General features: G+C 39.9%; 1 protein-coding gene across 3 annotated transcripts in view; it reads right to left on the bottom strand.

Annotated features, from left to right (window-relative positions):
* The window catches only part of LOC125902404 (guanine nucleotide exchange factor VAV3-like), a 69,308-nt gene that overhangs the window by 11,019 nt on the left and 35,029 nt on the right, over positions 1-23,260 (bottom strand). For all 3 annotated transcript variants that reach the window (XM_049598713.1, XM_049598714.1, XM_049598716.1), the window contains exons 16-25: positions 19,485-19,586; positions 18,851-18,942; positions 18,006-18,028; positions 16,259-16,283; positions 12,809-12,939; positions 8,599-8,664; positions 8,317-8,351; positions 8,050-8,166; positions 2,194-2,281; positions 1,530-1,659 (exon numbers count right to left, since the gene is read on the bottom strand). In XM_049598713.1, the coding sequence (XP_049454670.1) occupies positions 1,530-1,659; positions 2,194-2,281; positions 8,050-8,166; positions 8,317-8,351; positions 8,599-8,664; positions 12,809-12,939; positions 16,259-16,283; positions 18,006-18,028; positions 18,851-18,942; positions 19,485-19,586 (809 nt within the window). The remainder of the gene's footprint in view (positions 1-1,529; positions 1,660-2,193; positions 2,282-8,049; positions 8,167-8,316; positions 8,352-8,598; positions 8,665-12,808; positions 12,940-16,258; positions 16,284-18,005; positions 18,029-18,850; positions 18,943-19,484; positions 19,587-23,260) is intronic.

Below are 23,260 nucleotides of genomic sequence, written 5' to 3'. Positions count from 1 at the left end.
AAGACAATTCCCTACTAGGTTGTTCGCGTGGCTAATGAACACGGATATTCCACTAATATTCCTGTTTACATACAGCCGTGCACGTGTTGATTCACGCGCCCAAAACGTGTAAAAAAAATTTTAAAGCTTTAAAGTGGTGGCGATCTTGTTTGACCATGTGAACACAGCCATCCTCTTCCATTCCTTCAGCATTCCTCTTGAAAAGGTCAGCTAGCAATATTTGCACAACAAAATACAAAGAAAAAAACTGTTGATATCAAAGTCTCTTATAATTAAAATTAGTTTAAAAGTAGGTGTGTTTGGCATTCTGACCGGTAATGTGGGCTTTTCCTTGGGGCATGCATCTCTACCCCAGCCTTGCAAACTATTGGCAAGTTGATTTGTATACAAGGTCTCCATGACAACACACAGAGCTGACTGAAAACAGGGAAAAGGCTGGGCATCGTAAACTGTGATAAAAAAACAACAACTGAGATGCACATTCCAAAAGCACGGTGTATATATACAGGCCCAAAAAATGTTCCTAATACACAAATAATACCAGCATATCCCATATGTCTTAATCAGGAAAAGCTCCATTTGGATATAAGACCTAATTCAGAGTATCCAGATTGAATATGCTGTTTACATGATTCAAGTCAGAATACTATCACATTTGAAATAATAGTTTGGTACCTGGGAAAAAAATTAAAACTGGATAACAGGATGTTAAATTTTTATGTTATAATGTGACATCACTTAACTAAATTACATGAAGCACAACCTGCTGGTTAGAGACAAAAATAGGAAACATTTCATATCCACACCCCATCTGACTAAGCTCTAGATCCCATGTCATAAAGAGATAAGGTCGTGTGTATGTGGTCAAATCTAAATGATGTTATACATGTGTTAAAATGTTGTGTTTGACTTCATTGTGATGATGCAGAAGAAGATCAACCAGGCACACCTCCCAAGGAACACCGCTGCTGTCTCTCACCCAACACTTTTCCGCAGGGAATTTTGCTCATTATGCTGTGCTAAATATTTCTAGCATGTCTTGCATGTCAAAGATAGTACTGCCTCTGGTATTAGGACACACTTTTAACTTGAGTGTCGAATAGTCAAGCAAATTCTCTGTCACCATTACTTTGTTTTTGTACAGCTCTTTGAGGTGAGAACATACAGTACATTAGCTGGTCTGTAGTAACAAAATCTATCAGGTGAGAGACCGAATTCAGCAAACTGTTCTGACCCTCAGTTCTGTTGTTTGTATTTGAGACACGGGAAATATGAGTTTTCATTGACTGTTGGACATACATAGAGCCTTTACAAGCAGGTAGACTTCCCAGGGAAACACAACACACCTTACTTTATCTGAACTGAACAATTGTAAGAAAACGTACCCCTCCGGTACTCCAACAGGTCAAAACAAATGCTAAGAATTACTTTCAACTGTAACCGGATCAAGATCTGATCTGAACTGGTAGCATTTCTCTCTGTCAGACAGTCTCAGGGAGGGAGAGTGGGTGTTTTTGAGGCAGACTCACCACTGCCAGCCTTGGTAATGGCCTTGGGCATGTTTCCATTGGACAGTTCCCTATAGGGAAACTGCAGAGTGGTGTCAAGACTGCTGAAACCCTCCTTCAGAGAATGCTGCTTGTAGTACTCAACCAAGTCCTGTGTAAAACAAACACAATAAAACAAAACACAGCCTTAGCAACGATTATCCAGGGTGAATCTAGCTGGTATTTTGTACAAATGTATAGAAATGAAAGCAAAGACATGTGAGAATGTTGGTTGGGGGGAAGCTGCTTGTTTGATCTTGATAAGACAACAGCAGCCAGTACTGAGGACGTGTTCCTGAGCAGGGCAGCTAACCGCAATATATCTTTCCATCTCCCCATTTCAAGCACAGAACTGGAAACATGCTAATATTAGCGACTGAGATACAATACCACAGGCAGTTGCTTACAACATGCTCTTGTAGCTTTGTGGGTGCATACACAAACGTAGAAATAAACCACTAGTCGACATATTTTATCGCTGTACAACAACAGTAAACCTCTCACTTTCATGCTGGGGTTTATCTCTAGGGAGTGCTGCAAAAGCAGTATAATGTCAAAATGATTATACTCATTGGTGGTACAGTATTTTATAGAGCACAAAAATCTTTAAAAATAAAAATATGAAATACAAAAATCCATCCTTTACCAGCACAGTCTTGAACAGCCGGCTCTCAGCGATGTAAAAGCAGCCATTCTTGGTCAGAATCTTAATGTGCTTCACTTTATCGTTGAACCTGTGGAGGATGAATAAGACATGGGCTGCTAATCAACTATACATGCTTCCACATCACTCCAGTCTCTATGGTGAACCATCACGAAGGTCTGTCTATGCTGACTGTCGGTTACCACACTGAGCTGAGCCAAGCAAATTTGTCTGACAAGAACACCTCTGGTTTTCCCTGCAGTGGAAATCAGGTTCAATTCACTCATATCAGTTAATAATAGAAGCATCACAGGATTACACAGTCTTACTCTGTAAGATGAATTCATACTGTGTATACCAGTGTCTGCTAAGGACCCTTCATCACAGGAAGAGTAATACCTGAAGGTTTGAAGCAGTTATACCAAGCAGTGGTTTTTCCTTTTTCAGTTGTTTCATATGGAATATTTTAGCAGCATTAAGAGCAAAAACGTTCAAGTAATTAACAACACAAATACAAGTGAAAAATAGTTCTTATTTGTTTATGCCTATTATACTGTCTGGACCAAGACAGCCTTTGTAGAATCTGCATGGATAATGTATTATTTTGTGTGGTAACAACCTATTCAGCTTTGGAATAAAGCACCTTAAAGCAAAACTATCAAACTATTTAAAAAAGAGTCTCCAACAAAAGAAAAGTAGTCCCAAAAATTAAGTTTAAATAGTTTAAATAAAATAACTCAATTTATGAGTTAAATCAGAGTTTTGTGGTTTTATTCCGAACATTTGAGCAGTGTGGACAAACAGTAGTGATAGGCTGATGTACAACAGGTGTGGCTGAGTCCTTACCACAGCACTGTTAGACAAACCCACTTTTATAGACCAAATCACGATGCTTATTTACAATCATTTCTGGGTAAAAAAAACTCTTGTGTCATGTACATAAAATGAAACGCCACTGAGCATGCTGCCTCCATTGGTTAGTTTTTCACCTAAAAAAGACCCAACTAAAGCTTTAGCGTACACTATATTTAGTATATCTTCCCCGCTTTACCTTACTGTCAGACAGCCATTTCCAAAGTGCAACTGAAGCCATTATCTCAAAGCCTCCAGATTCCATTGACGAAAACAGTCATTTTACTTTGCAGAACACTGGAGTTGCTGGTCTACCACTGCCTCCATCGGATAATGTGTAAGGTAAAGACGTGAAAATATTCCAAATATAGCGTACGCCTAAACTAATACTGATTGTTTTGGGTGCTAAAATATGTTTTGCTGTGGCCTCCATCCATAGCCGTACATTGTTAAGCTTCCGTGCTGGTAGATTTGGTTCGTCAAAGACAGTAGCAAAGCATTATATTTAATGCTTTGCATGGCAGAAATGTGAGATAGGTTGGATCACCATTTTTAATGATATATCTTTAAACATTATGGCTAGCTTAAATTAATTCAGTTTGCCCGGAAATAACTGTTGTCATAGTGTGATGTCACAGTCATTCAGTTGATAGCACCATAAGCTATGTGCTAAACCCCAAAGTATGTACTTTCTGCTACAGAATGCTCATTTTTCAGTAAGAGGAAATGACACAAAAGCTGCTCAAACAGACAACAACAATGCTAAATGTTTTAATTCATTGCCTTTTTGTTTTGTTTTGTTTATCTGTGATGTTTCTGGAGCTGTCACCACCAATATAATGGGCCCTTTTTTCAAAGCAAACATTTTGACTAATGGGAGGAAAAGCACAGAAGTAATAAATAACATTGAATAAAGCTTTGTTACATTTAAGTATCATTAAGCCTCACTGGTAAGTCAGCATACATCTAAATCTAGCAAAGCTAAATGGAGTGCCGCCCTTATTGTTATTCTAAATGTATAACTGTAAAACATAATGTACAGTACCTGAGAGGGTATGCTATAGGCCTGATTAAATAAATAAGTGATACAGGCTACAGTAACTACTTCGTGAAACAGTGATGCTGTTCAACCTTGAAAATACACACATACATACTGCAGGCACCAGCGGGGACGTGCTGTCAAGACAATCGCAAGCACAGTGCAGTATACAGCATGTTTCCCATATGGTAATGTGCAAGTTACACTGGAGGTAGATCTACACTGTAAATCTCCTGATGCAGTGTATAACGGATGAGAAGAATATTGTATGATCATGTTGCAATTTGCAGATACATTATGAATATATGCAAGTTATATATTATTGATGTATGTTGAGTTATATGGTGCATAAAGTAACACATAGAGACAGATGAGCCCTGTTTGGAGAGTCTTTCTTGCCTCCTATAGACTCCAAAGTCTGCACACACACACATACACACACAAACATCATTCAACACACCCACACTCACAAACTGTAGTGTTTGACACTAGACAGTTCCAGTTGATTAGTAGCAGCTCTCTGTATAAAGCTCCATTATCTCAAACGGCCATCCTGATAATGATCTTAAGCAGTGAGACAGGCAATTAGGATTGGAGTGTTCAGAAACTGGCCCTGTACATCAAAGCTTTGAATGAGGGACGGTATGAGTCCACCAAACCAAATGGGCTGGAATGGTGTGTCACTGGCTAAATAGTCTTAACATCCAAACACTATTTCAGAGTGCACCCTCAATCGTTATAATCTCTTGGAGCCGTCATGCCAGGTCGGGAGGGCTCGATAGTCCTTTTTTTTTTTTTTTTTTTTTTTAAGACTGAACAAGCTTTGATGTAGCCTGAAAGATATTCGCTAGTTAAATGGCCAGTGTTGTATTTCAAAAGAGGGATACCGAGGCACTCAACTTGCAGATAAAGCAGCCATTTATTGAGGCCTAAAGGGATGGATGCTTTATCTACAATTCAAGTGCGTTGCTAGCCTTCTTTTGAAATACATTTCTAAGACTGATAGCCAAAGAGCAGCAAATAATATGATGCAAAGCTATCAGGCTCTCCTTGAACATATGTCTGAGCAGAAGAGACAGACAATGGATAGATGGTAAAATAGATCATCCAATGCCAACTCTTCCCCATGCTGCACTCAGCTGAGAGATGTGTGGACTGTGGCGACCATCAGGATAAAAATGAACTGCAACAATGTTGAGGTATGATGTAAGGTTCAGATGAACCTTGTGTCACTGACAATGGAAGGTGTATACTCACATTAGAAAAACATTTTATCAGTTACATCTAGGTATGCAGATGGTTTTGTTTTTCTTTGCTAAGGTTAAAGTATTTCTATCTTTTCTACCTGTACCTTAATTAAATTGAGGCAGAATTTAATGATGATTTAATATCACTCACTCACTATCAGTGTTTTTTACAGGGACTATTTCTTCTGTGCTAAGTAGTTCCAATAAAAACTGTTCACAGCAAGGTCTGGGAATTATCCAGTAACTGGAAATAAGTTTTCAAGGGCCATACTGAAAGGTGGAAGCAATGTGTGTCCATAAACAAGAACTGCTGATTCACTGTTTTCTCGTAAATGGGTTATTAAATTTGGTTTGTTTCCTCCCCTCTGACCACTTGTCTCACATACAGAGTTAGAATAATTGAAATACAAGACTCTACTGTCCCTTTACTGATATGTCCACCTCTTGAGTTTAGGTTTAACCAGCACTTTTTCTTAATTAGCAATTACAATACTGCCATGTAAAATAAAGGCATTTTAATCTTGCATAAATCCTGCAGTGTGCCATGTTTGAAGGAGACTTGTATTTATAATTTTATTGAGACCATATTCCACCCATGCAAAATAGCCCTTTATCAGATGGAATGAACCCATCTCTCTCTTAATGAGCGATTAGCTAACGTTATGGCAAACATAACATCCTACTTCAGGCTACATATGACTATATGGCTTTGGCAACATTGGTCAAATGCACTGCTAAGCACAATCACACTTGAATACAGACCTGTTTGTAGAGAAAAACCTTAACTAATAGGTTATATAATAACTTCGTGAGTAGCCATCATCTGCTGAGTAGTTCTCAGACAATGTCTATAGTAAAAAAAAAATGGCATGCAGCAGGGGGCCACAGGCTGGGGTCGAGCCCGGGCTGCTGCGGCAACAGCCTTGTACATGGGGCGCCTGCTCTACCACTAAGCCACCCACGCCCCGTCTATAGTTAACTTTAAGAATTATGTAACGTTAAGAAACAGGATTACTGCAAAGCCTTGTTGTTAAACGCACAACAGTGATCCATAATCCATTAATGTTAAATGAATGCTGTATATTTAAATTTCCAAATGTAATAGGATTAGTTCAATAGATTGTTCAGTTTGTAATGTGTGCCGAACAGTTCAGTACAAACACATGTATTGTTAACCCATACTAGGGACCAATGAATATACTGTACCTAAATCTAACATCATTTTTCAACCCAGTTTCACTCTGAAGTCATCAAAATCCAGTGCTTGGGCAGTGACTTGCAGCGTCAGACACCAATGAAAGAGCTGTCCTTTAACGTCGGCAGGTCACTGTTATAGTTTAATGTTGCTTGGAAACATCGGGGGAAACGCGGCAGGACAAGAACAAAAGTTAAAGCGGCGAAAGTCTTAGCAGGGTGTGCTGGAGGGGTGTTGGACTGGTCCACCAAACAATGACTTTCAGTGGTGTTCATGTCCCGTAAGATTAGAAAGCCAAACCCTGTTATTTTTTCCTGAACCCAACCAAGTGCCTTTGTTGCCTAAACCCAACCACGTGCGTTATTGTTGAAGGAAAAAAACATAAATTTGTGGTGTTGTACCGACGTAGTGTATTTATTTCGAAAGAGACTGTATGTAAACGGTAAATTTCCTGTGAAAATGGAAGTGTATTTTGAAAGAAGACAATGCATGTAACAGGCAGAACTTGGCATGGCATCCCAGAATATCAACAACCAACGCACCCAGGGTACCTTTCACGTCGTATCTGGATGTGGAAAGTCCATGACCAAACTGTGATATGTGACGAGAACGGAGTGAGAATTTTTAGTCCACACTGATACGTAGCCATGCCAACATATTAGTTTTGCTGGGGTTTTAAGAGGAGAGCGTAGCAAAGTAAAACAACCTACGATGTTCATTAATATTGAGAAAACATGTCAATTTAGAACAGCCTTAATAATTGTGCTGTTGTTACTGCTCCTCACTAGTTCCAGCGCACCGCTTGACAATGCTTGACAATGCTTGACGATGGCAGAAGTCCAGCCGATTGCTCTGACTGACTATTTGTTAGTCCCACTGCTGTGCTTATTGGTTGTTTTATTACAACTGAAAAACTGCTGTTTTATGTCACACTGCCAGACGAATCAGTCAACTTGGTGGAGTGGGTGGATTCCAAGGTCTGGACCAAGGTAAGTATTTTTTCTATATGTGCATTTTTAGGGGCTGAAAGCTCTGAGACAAAATTTGGGCAGAACTATTTGCTTGATACAACTAGAAGGTGAGCGAGAAAATGTGTTTTTTGCCGTTTTGGTGAAACGACCCTTCAAACTTAATTCTGGCCCTCAGCTGTGACTCATCAGACCAAGCAAACTCTTTTTCATTCTTCATGATTACATAGTCACTATAACTTTTTGTTTTTCATTGGAATGAGTGGAACACAGCATGACCTCCTTCTGCTGCGGCCCATTCACTTTTAACATTTGATGAGCTGCTTGTTTTCAAATACAGCACCGGTGTTGTACAGAGCTGTTATTTGCATGTGGGCATTTTTTTTGCTTGAATGATTCTCGCCACTCACCTCTCACAATAAGGTGTTTTTGCCCACAAGACTGCTGCTGACTGCATGAGTTTTGTTTATACCGGCATTCTTGGACGACTAAAGTGAGTGAAAATTGTAGGAGATTTAGTACATAAATAAATGAAAAACAAGTCATCATTTCACTTACTTGATACTGATGGCGTACTCAGTGCACTCTTTACTCCTGTGTCGAACCAGATAGGTGCTGTTTCCTCGGTCCAGAAGCTCCACCTCAGCCTGGTACCTCTCCATAGGCCCTGCAAACCTGAACCACCCATGAACAACTACTGCACTTACACTGCAATCAATCATTCTGAACATGAGGATGAGAACAGTCGATACAATCAATAAAATAGAGCAAGAATGATTTGTGGTTATTGTAAGCAATCAACAGCCATTTGTTTTCCTCGCTTACCAGAGTTGGGCAGAGTAATCGACAGGTTTTGGAACCTGGCATGGAAAAGAATTGCGGTTATTTTGTGTTTTAATGGAGTCGATACAGAGGGGTGGAGGTCATTTGTGGTAATGTGATATTCAAGCCACATCTAATGACTAAAATCACTCTTCTACAGCGAAAAAGTGCAATTGAAAAGCACTACATTTCTTTGCCAAGACATCAATAGTAGCCATTATCCAGTGAATGCATTGTAATCACACTAAATGTGTCTTATTGATTACGAAAAATATGCACACTTACACACGGGCAAGGCCTCACAGCATCACTTGGAAAGAAGCCAATCTTGCTTGTCGCCAGAATTTTTCCCTGCAATGGCAACTGGCTGTTAATCGCATTATATTTGTCTGGGAGCAACTACACCTCTCTTTCTCTCCCTCTCTTCCTTTTTCTCTTCCCCTCCCACACTCGCTTCAATAAATCCTCAGCAATTAGCACACAACAAGCAGTGCATCTAATTTGCAGCCCAAGTTAATTATGGTTCAAACTCTGCCGGCAGTTAGATTTGTACTGCATCAAAACAAGAGCCTCGTTTAACACTAAATAATGGATCTTATTCTGGTCTTTGAATATCCAAACAGCGTGAGCTCTCTGGCTTGCACTAAAGACTAACAATTGCATTTTAGCTAGCCTGCCTCAAGCACAACACAAGTTTTATATGAAAATCATTAATTCCTTCAACAAACATAGTGTAGACAGACTTTTTTCTCCAACTAAATAAACCACTTTGTTTAAACAAATTACCTATTTTTTACACAGACATGCTCCTCCATAGATGTTTCACTTTATTTCATAACCGTCATTCTCTATCATGTACATCATCTTGTCGACGGTAATAAGTATGTCAGCATTAAGCCCAAGTTAATTCCAGTTTCCAGTTTTGAGTTTGCGGTCAATTTGAAGTCCATTGAGTCAATCTCAGAAAACAGTGAGTGTTGAGGGCATGTGGAGCTCCTCATTCAGCTTCCTGCCCTGTTTATGCTTTCCTCCTCACTCCTCTTTATTAGAGTATGAAATGCTTTTTGGGACCGTGCAAGCCCCGGCAGTAACTAGATTGGAAAGCGAATCTTTACCCATCTCTATGATTCATTCTGTGTAATAACATTTCATCAAAGGTTTTTTGAGAGCCCCTCTCTATTTGTTATGCTTTCGATAAGCGTATGATAAAGATTAAACTTATTACTCTGTTGGCATAAACAGGCAGCAGCCAAAGGATCAAATGAAATTACAGTGATTGATTGTATTGTTCTGCCAGTGGGATGGCGGATAATTGCCTCCTGGGTAACAGGGGATATGAATTCTCAATGTTCTGTAATTCCATCCTCTGGCGCCACCGGGGACGCTGAAGATTAAAGGTACCCTGTGGAGTTTTCATTGTAAATAAACTGGGTTTTCTTTAGATTCTGTGTTCCTCCAAAACACATTGTGTGTGACCGTAAGACCTAACAAACTTGTTGAGAACATTTGCAAAGCCTTTTTTCCATACTTTCTAACTTTAATTGTTTAAAGGGGACCTATTATGCTCTTCCGTATTTTGTTTCTTAGTTGTAGTGTTACAATGACGGATGTTCATATTAAATGTGGCCACAGTTTCAAATAATGAGGTAAATGTATGAAGGAGCAAAAACTCTTGAACACCTGTAACAGTTTTTTCTACTCTGGCTACAGCATGACGTCATAGTGTGCTGAATTTCTTTATATGGTCATCTGCTCCAGGCACGCTGCTACAAGTGTTTACATCAAGTAGCCTGCACTGTTATGTCAATCTACGTGCTATTGTTAGGAAAACATGTCAACTTGTTCGTGATGTTGCTTTTTTAGAAGCTTTTACTGGTGATTTTTCACAGTAGAAAGTGGCTTTACTCTCTGTTGCAGTCATGTATGTTAGCAGTACACTGCTACATGTAGCTACATGCTAATGCCAGGGAAACATGTAATCTTGGTTGCCAATGTCATAAATTGCCCCCAAGTATTCCCACTGGAACATGCCCAATTGTGTTTAGAAGCTTTCATTGGTGACTTTCCATGGTAAAATGTGCCGCTAGATATGGAAGAACCACAAATGCTGACCAATCAGAGCAGACTGGGCTTCTCTGGAGGGGGGCTGGCAGCAGCGTTGCCAGGTGTACGATAATTATCGTATTTGTACGATAATTTGGCCCACTGTACGATGTACGATCAATGATCCCAAAAAAGGCCAAATGTACGATAATTTGACCATTTCATGGAAGTGTGGTTGTAATCAGTATGCCGGAGTTTTTTTGTGAGCCCTGAAAACATCGGTTCCCATGTGACATGTTTCCAGCCAATCGCACTTTGCTTAGCATGTGATACGGGTGACGTTTGTCTCTGAACAATGAGCACGATTGGCTGAATGGTCAGCTGTACCCGCCCCACGAGGCGCTAGGACCCATCAGGAAGTCGAGCAAAAATGAGATTCAAAACAGAAGAAGAAGAGGAAAATTAGAAGCAAGGAAAATGGAAAATAAAGTAAACACTAGAGTGACCAGTGATGTTATACTCTATATCAGCACTCACGGACGGAATGCCTCTTGTCCAATCAAATTACTCGGTCAAAACTAACTGTTGTATAATTGTCTATAGTGCATCAGTAGGATTGTTATTTTGGTTATGATGGATGTACGATAATTTTCCTCAAAATACAATAATTTTGAGTCTCTGGTACGATAATCCTACATTTCCCACCTGGCAATGCTGGCTGGCAGAGACAGGCACTAAATGGTGCCATCTCAGACAGAGGGTGAGCACAGGTGTTCCAGCACCTTTCGTGGCATTTCGTGGCTGCAAATACACTGCTAACATGCATGTAGCTACATGCTAATGCCAGGGAAACATGTAATCTTGGTTGCCAAGGATGTAAATTGCGCCCCGATTTTGAAACATATTCCCTCTGAAACATGTCCCGTTGTGTTGAGAAGCTTTTATTGGTGTTTTTTCATGGTAAAACATGACGTTATTCTCCGTTACAGTCATCCTCTGGCTGCAACGGCAGTGCAGAGAAGCTGAGATATGTCGACTAAAGAGAGGAGACTGGGCTAAACAGAGCCCTCCCAGACAGAGGGTGAACACAGATGCTCCAGCACAAACAGTATGAGGAAAATAAAGTGTTGATTAAAGCAATGTAAATTAAACCATTAAAGCATGTAAACATGTTCTAGTGAAATGTTAAATACAAGTATGAACCTGAAAATGAGCATAATAGGTCCTCTTTAAATGACATTGTTGTCTTCTTAATCATCTTCTCTTTTATTTTTGCATCATACATTTTCCAGCTCATTACTGCCACCAGCTGTCAATACGCATTACAGCCCTCTGCAGAAAAAGTAAGTACAATTGCGCTCCACTGCAAAACATAGGTTAAATGAAATGTGACGTTTTGGTGGATTGGTTTAAGTGGCGTTGTTGCAGTATCATTATGCACAGGACAGGAATCGACACAAATGTGTATTATCATTTAATTCCTTTAATTATCCCCTCCCCGCAAGCATGGTTTCCATGGCAGCAAACAATGCAGTGCCATCAGGTCTGCAGCATGACATTCTGCTAGCCCTTCTATCGGCTTACAAGAAGTCTCCTGGCATTCATGTCCTCACCCTCCACCTTGTGCTCTGTCACAACAGAGAGAAACACGGAGCATAGGAAATCGGGCTACGCGCCAAGTCCCAGCCGTGCCGTTGGCAAAGACTGCAGTCTGATTGGAGCAGCACCAACAGGAGGATGAGGCTTTAATGCCGCCGTAAAGCAGAGTGAGAAACAGCTAGGGAGGCTGCCGGAAGACCCCAGATAAATCGCCCATCCTTTCAAAAATAGATAAGGTCAAATGCTGTCAACCTTTGGCTGACCTCGTGAGATGGTTGCTAAATGTGCCTGTACATGAGGTTGTGCACTAACCATTAAAACATCCACCAGAGGCTCCAGTGTCTGCTGTTTTATTGTCTCACTGTGGTACTCAATTAATCAACTAAAGCCACTAATTGGTTAGATCATCTGATGTAGGCTGTGATTCAATCCGAGGAGTGAAAGAACAGACACATACCCTGTTTTTAATGTAACTGGGGTTCTGTGGAGTTCAAACAGATCTTCGTCTGATATTTCTAATTAACGCTGACCTCATAATAAAGTCTTATTTATGGCTCACCTGACACACAATGTGATAAAACAACCACAATACCATTTGTGATTTATAAACAATGATGGCCGGAGGGAGATAAATTGTTGATGTCACCCCATTAATATGTTTTTGACAGCTTTTTTCAGATCGCGGAACACCCAGCAGGAGAGAGAGGAGGGGTGACACGCAGCACGGAATCAAACCCATGACACTGCAAAGACATTGCGTGCACGTAGCCAACCCGGTGAGCCGTGACATGTTATTTTTTCATAGAGTCACAGATGTTGAGATAAAACGAAGGATGAGCTGAGTGACACGCACCTGCCACCAGGAGCTGTGCAGGTCGGCAAACATCAGTTCAATGACATCCCCCGCATGAATGCTTAGTGGGGGCCCGCACTGGGGACAGGGGATGCCACTGTAGTCTCTGATCACAACCATCCTGGGTAAACCTAGCAGACAGGGAATACAAACACAGTCATACTCAACTTTTTAAACATTTATCAGAGAGTCAGATATAGAAGAACATACAACAGGTGCAAGAGCAGTAATGCCACGTGTAGCCTGACTCATCATTGCTTTTGGGTAATAGATTAAAACTACAGCAGCCATGTACGACAGAGACACTTTTTGAAAATGATAAAGGCGGCGGCGCTACTGATAAAATCTTGGGGAAAATAGGCATTTGAATCACAGAGTGCTGTGCTGCTGAGACTCTGACTAAAGTGGAAAGATCAGATAGGCCTATTCCAAGTATTCTGTTAGATGTGTAGAGTTACACTAGGTGTTAGTATTTACTGTACTATAACTGAAATTATGATTAATACTTTTACTGTAACTATGCACTGATAGTATAAATGAAAAACACCTGTGGCTTTTGCATTTCCTGTGTGCAGGGTGGTTCTGACCATAAGACTTCATCAACATCTCTCTGTCCAATATTGGCCTCCACAGTTGTCCAAATATTTATCCATGGCGTGTTTATAGTACTCAAGCTCTGATTTGTGAGTAAAATTCATCATCTAAAAGTGTTTGCACATGTGTCAATGTGGAAAGGCAATTGGCAAAATAGTGTTTAATTTAGTTTAGTTTGGATTAGTTTAGATCAGTGGTTCCCAACTGGTCTAGCTACAGGGTCCAGATTTCTCCGTAGTCATGAGTTCAAGGTCCACACAGTTTAATACATTCAACGTCACACTTGCATTTGGCCATGTCATTGAGCTAATTTGTTTCTGTCAAGTGGTTGTTTGCTAGTCACTCACTCTACAGCAGAGAACAGCAATTTAAAATAAAACCTCTGTGCCAGAAATTCACTGTGCTTAGAAATAAAGTGTGTCATTTACAAATGTAATGTGTACAAGTTAAGTTCATTCACGTGTTTCAGTAATTTGCTAAACATACATTTACAGTGTTTGTACAGGTAACTATTTACACATATATGTTTGCAATTATTATTTATATATTAACATGTTAATATACACAGCAGCATTGTTAAAAACAGTTAAATAATTTGCTGGATCTGCCTCAGTAATCCTCACACACATTTACCTTAGTCTAAGTCCCTCTAGCTTCTCATTGGTTAGTTAAGAGACATGTGACTCATAACAAGGAAATGTAATAGGGAAATGTTGTTGTGAAGCTGCGGAAGTGTGGGGAATAGTAAAGTTTCCATCCTGCAGTGTACTCTCAACAAGAGTGACCCTACCACTACATATCGAACCCTCATGTTACACAAGCTTTACACATTTGCTAGTTCCTTGCAGTCCATTCAGAGGTGACCTGTGACCTACTTTTGGGCTGCGACCCACCAGTTGGGAACCACTGGTTTAGATTTGGTCGTTTTTGAACTTTTGCAACTCAAATACGCAAAAGAAGGGACAATAACAATATAATAAGTCATTACTTTTGAAGCAGTGACAAACCAAACAAGTTTTGCTGACCGAAAAGGTGAAGGCTGAAATCTTATAATGTTCTCTTTAGATTTATACAGTGCAGTGTGTAGAGACCAATTTTAAGTTTTGCTGGAAGTGTGTTATTACATACATTGCAAAGTGAATATAAAGCAGTTAGTTGTGCTTATAGTTTTGCATTAAGTGTGTTAGAAACTAAGCAGAGTGTAAAGCAGAGCACATACATTCAGTTCAGCACGCTTGGTAAATGCACTGGCTACAAGTGCTCATAGTTTCAGATATAGTGCTCTGAGAATCACTGTTAGTTCTAGTGCTCAGAAATAAACTGAAAGTCAAGCACCTCTTATTCTCATTAGGGCCAACTGCTACCTACATACACCACGATATGTTCTCATGCATTTTCTCTTTTCATTTGCTTTTTTCTTCTTCTTCATACTGACAACAGCAAAGTACGGGGTACTGATGCACCCTGGAGTACTCTTCTCTATCATTGCAGCAGTGTGTGGTTGGCAAAACCAAGATTTTTGGCTGCTGTTAAGTTGCTCTTTAAATGTATTTTTTTCAATGCTCTAAGCACAATAAACAAAATTTTCCATCACAACTGCTTTGTATTGGGCTGACAGCAGAAATCTCACAGGCAGATGTGTCAAAACATGGGCAAATAAAGCCAAAACTATCTGAATGATTAGATATCACGAGAGGTGGGTGAGATTTTTTTTAGTTTGTCTGTTTCAATAATTATTTTTACATCTTGTGCTAATCATGTACACAAAGCACTTTTCCTAACTGTCATTGTCCTAAAGGTTTCAGCACAATCCATCTCCAGCACCTACATAAACGTGGACGTCCTGACAGTCAGTTTGATTGAGGTCCATATAAACCATCAGAATGCGCCATCCTAAAAAGCAGCGATTTACTCTTGCAGAAAAATTAATCTCTTTGATTCCTGTACGGTGCTGCTCCAATCTTTCCTCAGCATGGCAGACAAACACAGCCACAAGCATCCGGCTAAGGCTAAGACTAAACACCCCTGCCAACTTAAAAGACACAGCCACTTACTCTCCACAGACTCACACATCTAGCTCTCTCAGACACACCTCCCTTCCACAGCCACGGCTCCCCTGCAAACCAGCCCGAGGAGACTATTAGCTGACGGTGACCTCAAATGAATGGAATATCTCACATTCATGTTTTTAATAAGAACAATAAGCACGGCTGTCTTTCTCATAAAGCCCCTTATGGAAATTGATTTATCACAAAGGCACAGCTCAGCGGTTGAGGCCGAGGCATATAGTGTGCTGGAAGTGCTTTTCTGCCAGCATTTCTCCTGCCATAGTCCTCATAATGATTCCACCCACTCCAATTCATCTCAATGCCGTCTTGGGTTTAGGCATCACGGCACGCAGTGAGAAAAAGGCTTTTTTTTGTGCATTGGTTAAGGGATCCCTCTGCATCCTATTATTCATTGGTTATTCTTACTCAAATCTATTTGTCAGAAGGAAACTGCTGTTGCTCATTTCCTCCTTTGAACCCTGTATGTGAGCAGGAGAAAATCATGTCAGTGCATTTCTAAGAAAACATCTTCAGGGTTTTTTCAGGGGGTGAAAGTAAAAAAGAAAGAGTTGAGTAACATTTGATCAAAAATGTGAGGGGTGGGTGAGGGCTATGATAACATCTGAGGTTGAGCTTTAAACCACCATCTATCTCCTCCAGGTTTCTCTCTGGCCTCTGACTAACCGTCTCCTTTTCATCCTGCCCGTGTTTGTTTTGTTACAGAACCGAGATGAAAGCGGCTTAAGAGGTACCACGTAAAGCCCTTAGCAGGTTCACAAAAGCGGTGAAATGGTCGTGCCATACTGACCTGGGTCTGGTGGTGTTGTGCTTTCCTGTAGATGGAGAGAGAAAGTAAGCAAGACGGAGAAAAACAAAGAAAACAAGGGAGGAAAAAAGAATTACAGAGAGAGAGAGAAAGGGAATTTGGAGAGGCCGTTGTTAGTCCTTGTGCAGGATCAGCCTGACCTGAAGAATGAGTCATACTCTTAATACAATCATACTGTGTGTTCTACTCTTTAGATGTGTGGTCTAACCATTTTAAAAGTGAAAGACAGGCAACAAGAGTAAAATTTGGGAGTTCTCTTTCTCAGGATTTTGCTTTTTGGGGGGAAATTGTAATAAAAAAAAAATCATAAGTACTGGATCTTTTTATCCTTTTGTCCACAACACACCAGGGTATCATAGAGTGTTCACTTTTTAGATTAGCTGTCACAAATTGCAGAGACAGAAATGTCTGGGAGGCACACTTGAATTTCTTGCATTTGTTGCGAAGTGACTCATTTTGCCCATTTTGGTTTAAAAATTAAAAGTACTCATCATTTTCTGAAAGGTGAATTACATGAAGCTTTAAAGGTCCAGTGTGTGGGATTAAGGGGGATATACTGGCAGAATAACTATGTTTTCTTCAGTGTTTAATCACCTGAAAATAAGGATCGCTGTATTTTTGTTTCCTTAGAATGAGCTGTTTATATCTACAAAGGGAGCGGGTGTTCGTCTAAGGAGTCCACCATGTTTCTAAACCCCGTTTCCACCAAGCAGTATGGTGCAGTACAGTTCGGTACACTTTTTTCCGTGTGGATGGTGCCAGTGGAATCATTCTGTACCATCCCCAGTTTTGGTCACCCCTCCATTGGGTTACCTAGCACACAGATCTGGTACTAAAATGTGGAGCTGTGAACACTGCAGTCTGTTCTGGCTGTCTGGCTGAGTTGATGCTGGTTTATGTAACCATTGGTCATGCCGTGGAGAGTTTTATGTATACTAGTAAACTGTGACTATAAAATGAAAGGATGTTTTGCTGCCTCACACAAAAGAGTACTGTTTGTGGTGGAAACGCTAAGCAGACCTATGTCTAAAAGGTTACTTTTGGTTCCAAAGATACTGTATCCAAAAGTGCCGAAACCTGGCTTTAACACATTTGGTCTGAAGAGAGCCATTAGACGTTTTGCATCGGCTACTGTAGTGAGCAGCCCCTCGGCAATGAACTGAACAGCACTGGAAAAACACTGATATCTAATGTGAAACTTCTTTATTCAGTGTTTTTACTGGTTTTAATTATCTGGCCTGGTTGCTCTGGAAAGGAGTAGACTCTGCAGATAATTTGGCTCATGGTAAAAACCTCATGAACAACAAATACTGAGGGAATCCTAAATGGGGTGTCATGCTTGGTACATGGGAGAAATTTCAGCTGGTTGCAATCTGCAGTCCCCACCACTAGATGTCACTAAATCCTATGAATCCTACACACTGTTCCTTTAGGTGCACCACAGCAATAAGACTATGAAGACTTTTAAAGTGTCTAAATATAGTTTTATTATGACATATGTTCCATTATCGATTACATCTAAAGAAACTGTAAGTAATGCGCCATTAAAGTAAATGATGTCCAACCCACAGAGCAGCAGCAGGACATCTGACTGACCCACTGTTGTGTGTTCACATGAGTCTGGCCAATCAGACCTCCACATGTGCGTCATATTATCTTATCTGCTATGTTATGCTTCACTTATTGTGTCGGTGTCTAAGTTAAAGAAGAGAAATAGTTCAGGTCTTACCTTGGGTTTCGGCTTGGCGGAATCTGCAGTCAGGTGAGAGACAGACACAGTGAGAGGAATACAATATGAGCGTGTGGTGGCTTTCTGACATACAACCTCAACTGTCAACCCCTGCTGGCCCTCATCACGCCTCAGAATGCATAAAGACCACAGCGCTTCTGCTGAGAAGGCTTGTCAAAGGCCTGAGCTGCCTTTAGCTGTCTGTGTATTCAGGATGGGTAATGTACCTGGACTACAGCCCCAGACTGGTGACAAAGAGCTAAAGCTTGACACAGGAGTAAGATGCAACATCTGCTGAATATCTTTAGGACATAATTTATCTTTAACTTCAAAGCATCATGTGTATTTTGATGTTTTCAAATAATGCGATTTTGATTTTATGTAAAGGGGGAATAAAGGTATGTTCAAGTGGAAATCTGAGCCTGAGGGTCGCAAAGTAAGGGAAGGGGTTACACCAGTCAGACAGATTAATCTTTTGAGAACCATAAATATTTATAACAAATTTGATCGTTATACCTGCTGTAAGATATTTTATGTACAAGGTTGGCAATCTGGTATGAGTGTGTGGGGCTGGAGGAAAGCTCATGGAGTGCCTAAAATGTAAAGAGGTCCTCCCTCAGGGAGCACCAATGTGCAGAGTAAATTTCAAAGAAATCTGCCTTTTAAATTTTGATATTTTGTGAGTGTAGGTGGAAAATGTGGCCTGGTGGTGGCGCTAGAGGAAAGGTCACCAAAAAAATTAGGAAATGTTCTCTGAGGGACATAAATATACAAAGAAAATATCATGGAAATGATGCCATTGGTTTTTACGATAAGTTGTAAAGGACCAAAGTGTCCCATCTCACCTGTTCTCCCACAGACTCCCAGTCGGCCCAGACACTCCTTATGAGCCCCCAGCCCACATTTTTGACAGAGATAACCCTGGTTAAAGATGCCCCTGGACACAATAAACCACAGTATATATTTTATGCATAACAGCGTCCTTAAGAGAAATACCTTGACATTTTGAATTTCCAGGCTTCTGTCACAGTCTCATGATAAGAAAAATGACACTGGAAATGTCCTTCAGCTTTCCAGAACCATAAAACTGATCCTGTCTGCTGAAAACTGACACAGCTAAAAGTCTGAAGTCTCTAGTTCTTTCAATTAAACCCAGTGCTAATAAGCCATTTCCAGTTCAGTGAGAGGCTAATTTCAAAGAAGTGCTTGAGGAAAACTGGCTGAAGACTGAAATGTAAAATGTCATGGTGTTCCTTTCATTCCGTCAATATCAAAAAGATTTGAAAGTGTGTTTTTCCAAAGAATAGTGCAATAACACATGATGATTTGCCATCTGAGAACAGTGGGTGAGCTTACAGTTCATGTTCACCCTGTCTCAGTTGTGGGACTGAAGTCTCCTGTAGAAACATCTGCAGGGACTTCATCAGGTCCACATAATAATCCAAAATAGAACAGTCTGTTCATATGACGGGATATTACCTGAGCAAGAGGTGACAGAAACTACAGGAGGTGATCCTTTCAAAGGTGTGCATCTTGAACTGGTGAGAGTTGTGGTTGGCCTTCTCTGGACGGATATTTGATCTGAGACAGGGAGTAAGAGCAAAAGCTGGTTAAATGAAAATAAGAGTCTACAGCCAGGCTAGTGACTGTGTCATGCTGTACGAAAGCACAGCAGGCTGTTCTAATGCATTGTTCATACGTTTTCCTTTGAAAAATACTGCCCCACAATTCCTGTTTAACCCGTGTAATCAGGAAGAGCAATGTACTGATTGGAGTAAAGAGTAAACCTGCCTTAGGGGTCAGGTTGGGGTGGTTGGATGGGTCACAAACAAATGGAACTTTCCCCCAGGAGACTGTTGTTTGGAACCGTGTGAAACTAAGTGAACTATGAGTTATTTTAAGGTATGTCATCATCATGCTTCTTTTCCCAAACCTAACCCATGTAACTTTACCGTAAGTACATGACGTCCTTTGTGGGGTGCTTATTTATTATCATAACCCCTAACCCTAACAAAGATATCATACATACTCAGCAATGCTTTAAGCTATGCTAAAATGCAGATGTTAAGCAAGGACAATGTTTACCATGTTAGCAGTCTTAGTTGAGCATGCCCTGTTAGCATGCTAACATTTGCTAATTAGCACTAAACACAAAGTACATCTGAGGCTGACGGGAATGTAATAAAAGTATTGGACAAACATAAATTTTGACTTGAAGTTCGAAGTTAACATACAGTACATAAACTCAAATTGGTAGCCCGGGCTATAATTCGCTTAAATCGCTAATCTCAGATTAGAGGCTTATATATGGGACAGGCGTCTGTATGGGACAGACCTTTAATTCCTTTTAAAGAAAACAGTTGCTCAATAAAGATGGGAAATACGATGAAATTGTTTATTTTAACCAGTACAATATAATGTATAAAAATTAGGCTTTGAATAACATATCAATGACGAATCATTTGTTTGATCTAGTTTGGACAGACAAGGCATCAGAGAGAGGGGTTTATGACCACTGGTTTTACGGCACTTGAGGATAATGGCACCCAGCATACTGACACAACATGAAAAACCTTTTGATTCTTTTGATCTGAGGACCCTTACGGACTAAAGGATTATGAATATGGTAATCAGGGACTGGACACATATTCTGACTTCATGACAGCTTCAGAGGTAGAGAGTCACCACTTGTTCTTTCGTCATGCCGGTAAATCTGAATGAATTATGGTCTTCTCTGGTGCTCATGGTTCCGGTAAAATGACCTGAACAATTGAACTGTGAAGAATCTAACCAAGCTAACAATGTGTAGCATCTACATATTGACAAAAGTTAAAACATTTATATTTGTATGCATAATCTAAACAGCTAACTAACATTAGCTCAAGTGGGTAGCCAACAACCCGGTTTTATACATCCAAAGAACTTCTATAAAAATGAACTGCTTCGCAACCAGACCAGGCCTCTAATTGAGACAGGCCTTTATTAGTCTAATTGTGTAGCCACACCGCTCTAGTAAAGGGGACTGGGCGTTTAATTGGAGTTTTAAGGTAATTTATCCTGAGATATTTCCATGATCTCGATCAGCCTATCATGTTGCTACTGTCAAACTTCAAATCTGTTCTTGCTCTCTGCTGCTGTCATTTTAGGCTGAATTGCAACACCCTCCATCACCCCATTGACCTATCATATCCAGAGCCCAGATCCAGCTCATAAAATGTCCACTCCTTGTCATATCCTCAGCACTTTCTTTATCTCATCACCACCACTACCAGCGTCTAGACTCCATGTGGGAGTTCCCGTTTTGACTACGGCTTCACCACCCCTCTCAAAATATATATATCACAATGTGGTCTAAATGCCAAAGACTATTCATATTTTTCATACTTGTAAGTTTCATTCAGAATGAGTATCTCCTGATTGAAATAGCTGTTAAGACATTTCACCCAAAACCACAATGGTGGTTGTGAGAAGAAAAGTCAGGGGATCACCATAATCATTAGGATTCTTCCTCTACAGACCATGAGTGTTTGTACACAATTTCATAGCAACCCATCTGGTATTTGCAGAAATATTTCAGTCCAGACCAAAGTTCTGTAATGACAGTGCATCTCAGTAGTGGGAACAATTTTCTTTCAATGTGCTTAAAACACAAAACATTCCTAATCATTTCTTTATTAACTCAATAAAACCACTTTGTCGTGACAAAAACAATCTGCAATTTGGTTCCTTCAAAACAGCAATTTTACCTCCGGTAAATATGTTCATGTGAACGACGAGGGCCCAGACAAATATCAATTTTGAGCCACATGCATTCAAATGTGAGAGGGGAAACATGAACAGCAGAAATAAGCAGCCTTTCTGGAATGCACACAAACACGACTGACACAAAAACACGTTTTCGCATTGAACACACCATCCAGAAGCCACTTAGACTGAGTGCTCCCATAAGTGAGTCCTTCATCAGGAGCCCACATCCTCTTTACAGGTACAATTTTCACTTTCTGAATGGACCCCTCCTGGTGTCATTACCCAATGCACAGAGGCACACAAAGCTGTTTTCAGACACAAACTCGGTATCTGTGGGAAAAAAATGTTCCAAGAAGGATGAGGTGGGAAACTTCTTCTTTAAATCTGAGAAATTACACATAAGGCTTTCAGAAGGTGTCAAGTGCTTAGTGGTCTTGAAGGGTGTTTTATCTTTTTATAATGTCTTGAGCCTCCTTGTTATTACCATTAGTGTTATTTTGTGTTTATTGCTATTATTGTTTTTATCTCTATCTGTGGTTATCATCAGTCTTCTTCTTTTTAATATGTTTTTATGCTTATCTTTTGTTCAGTGTTACCTTAATTTTTGTCTTGCCCTAATTTCTGGCCTCTATTATGATATTGCCTCTGAGGTAGCTTGCTTTGGCTTTGCTTTGTGAAAGCACTGTGTAAACTCTGCTTTTAAAGGTGGCACATAAATAGAATTGTTGTTGTCGTTATATTGCGTTCTATTAGCACTGTATAATTATTGTTATAAGCACTCAAAAATATTCAAAAAGCATATTATAACATAACACATGTATTGTATTTAGACTTGGTCCTCAAAATAAATGGAAGTAAATGAGGAGCCTGAAACCGAGGAGGAATGACGGTGTTGACAGCGGATGACAGAGACGCTAGTGGTTGCTCGATTACTTGTAGGTGACATTAAATCGAGGTAAGAATTTTTGGCAAATTCTGCTAAAGTGAAATATCCCTTTAAAGTTTGAGATATACCAAATGTTAACACCAGTGCATAGTTTGCACCTTTTTATCAAGAAGTTGGTGTTGTTAATAAACTTTTACATAAAAGTAAAATATACAGCTACAGGTAAAGTTTAATTTTATTACCTATTACATACCTAGCTATCATAAAAAAGGTTTGTCAAAGTGGAGTGCTCATCTTCAAATGAATTCCTTTAACAGTATTTCGTGTGTTGTTCTCACATAAATTTAATGATTTTTTTTTTTCCTTTACCTAACACAAACAATGACCACTTACAGTGACATATAACAAGTCTGTAATGTATTATATTTGCCTGTACGTCTGGGATTTCATTGCTTCACTTAAAGCACCTAATGGATACTTAGAATATCTTAGAATCATATTATTGCCATAGTTTAATGATTTAATATAATAATAATTTTATTTGTATAGCACTTATCTACACAAGGTTACAAAGTGCTTCACAAAGTGCATGAAATAAGACAAATATAACAATTAAAATATT

Source organism: Epinephelus fuscoguttatus, linkage group LG15, assembly GCF_011397635.1.
Source record: "Epinephelus fuscoguttatus linkage group LG15, E.fuscoguttatus.final_Chr_v1".
Lineage (NCBI taxonomy): Eukaryota > Metazoa > Chordata > Actinopteri > Perciformes > Serranidae > Epinephelus > Epinephelus fuscoguttatus.
Note: the sequence above shows the minus strand (reverse complement) of the source record. Positions and strands in the feature narration are given on the sequence as shown.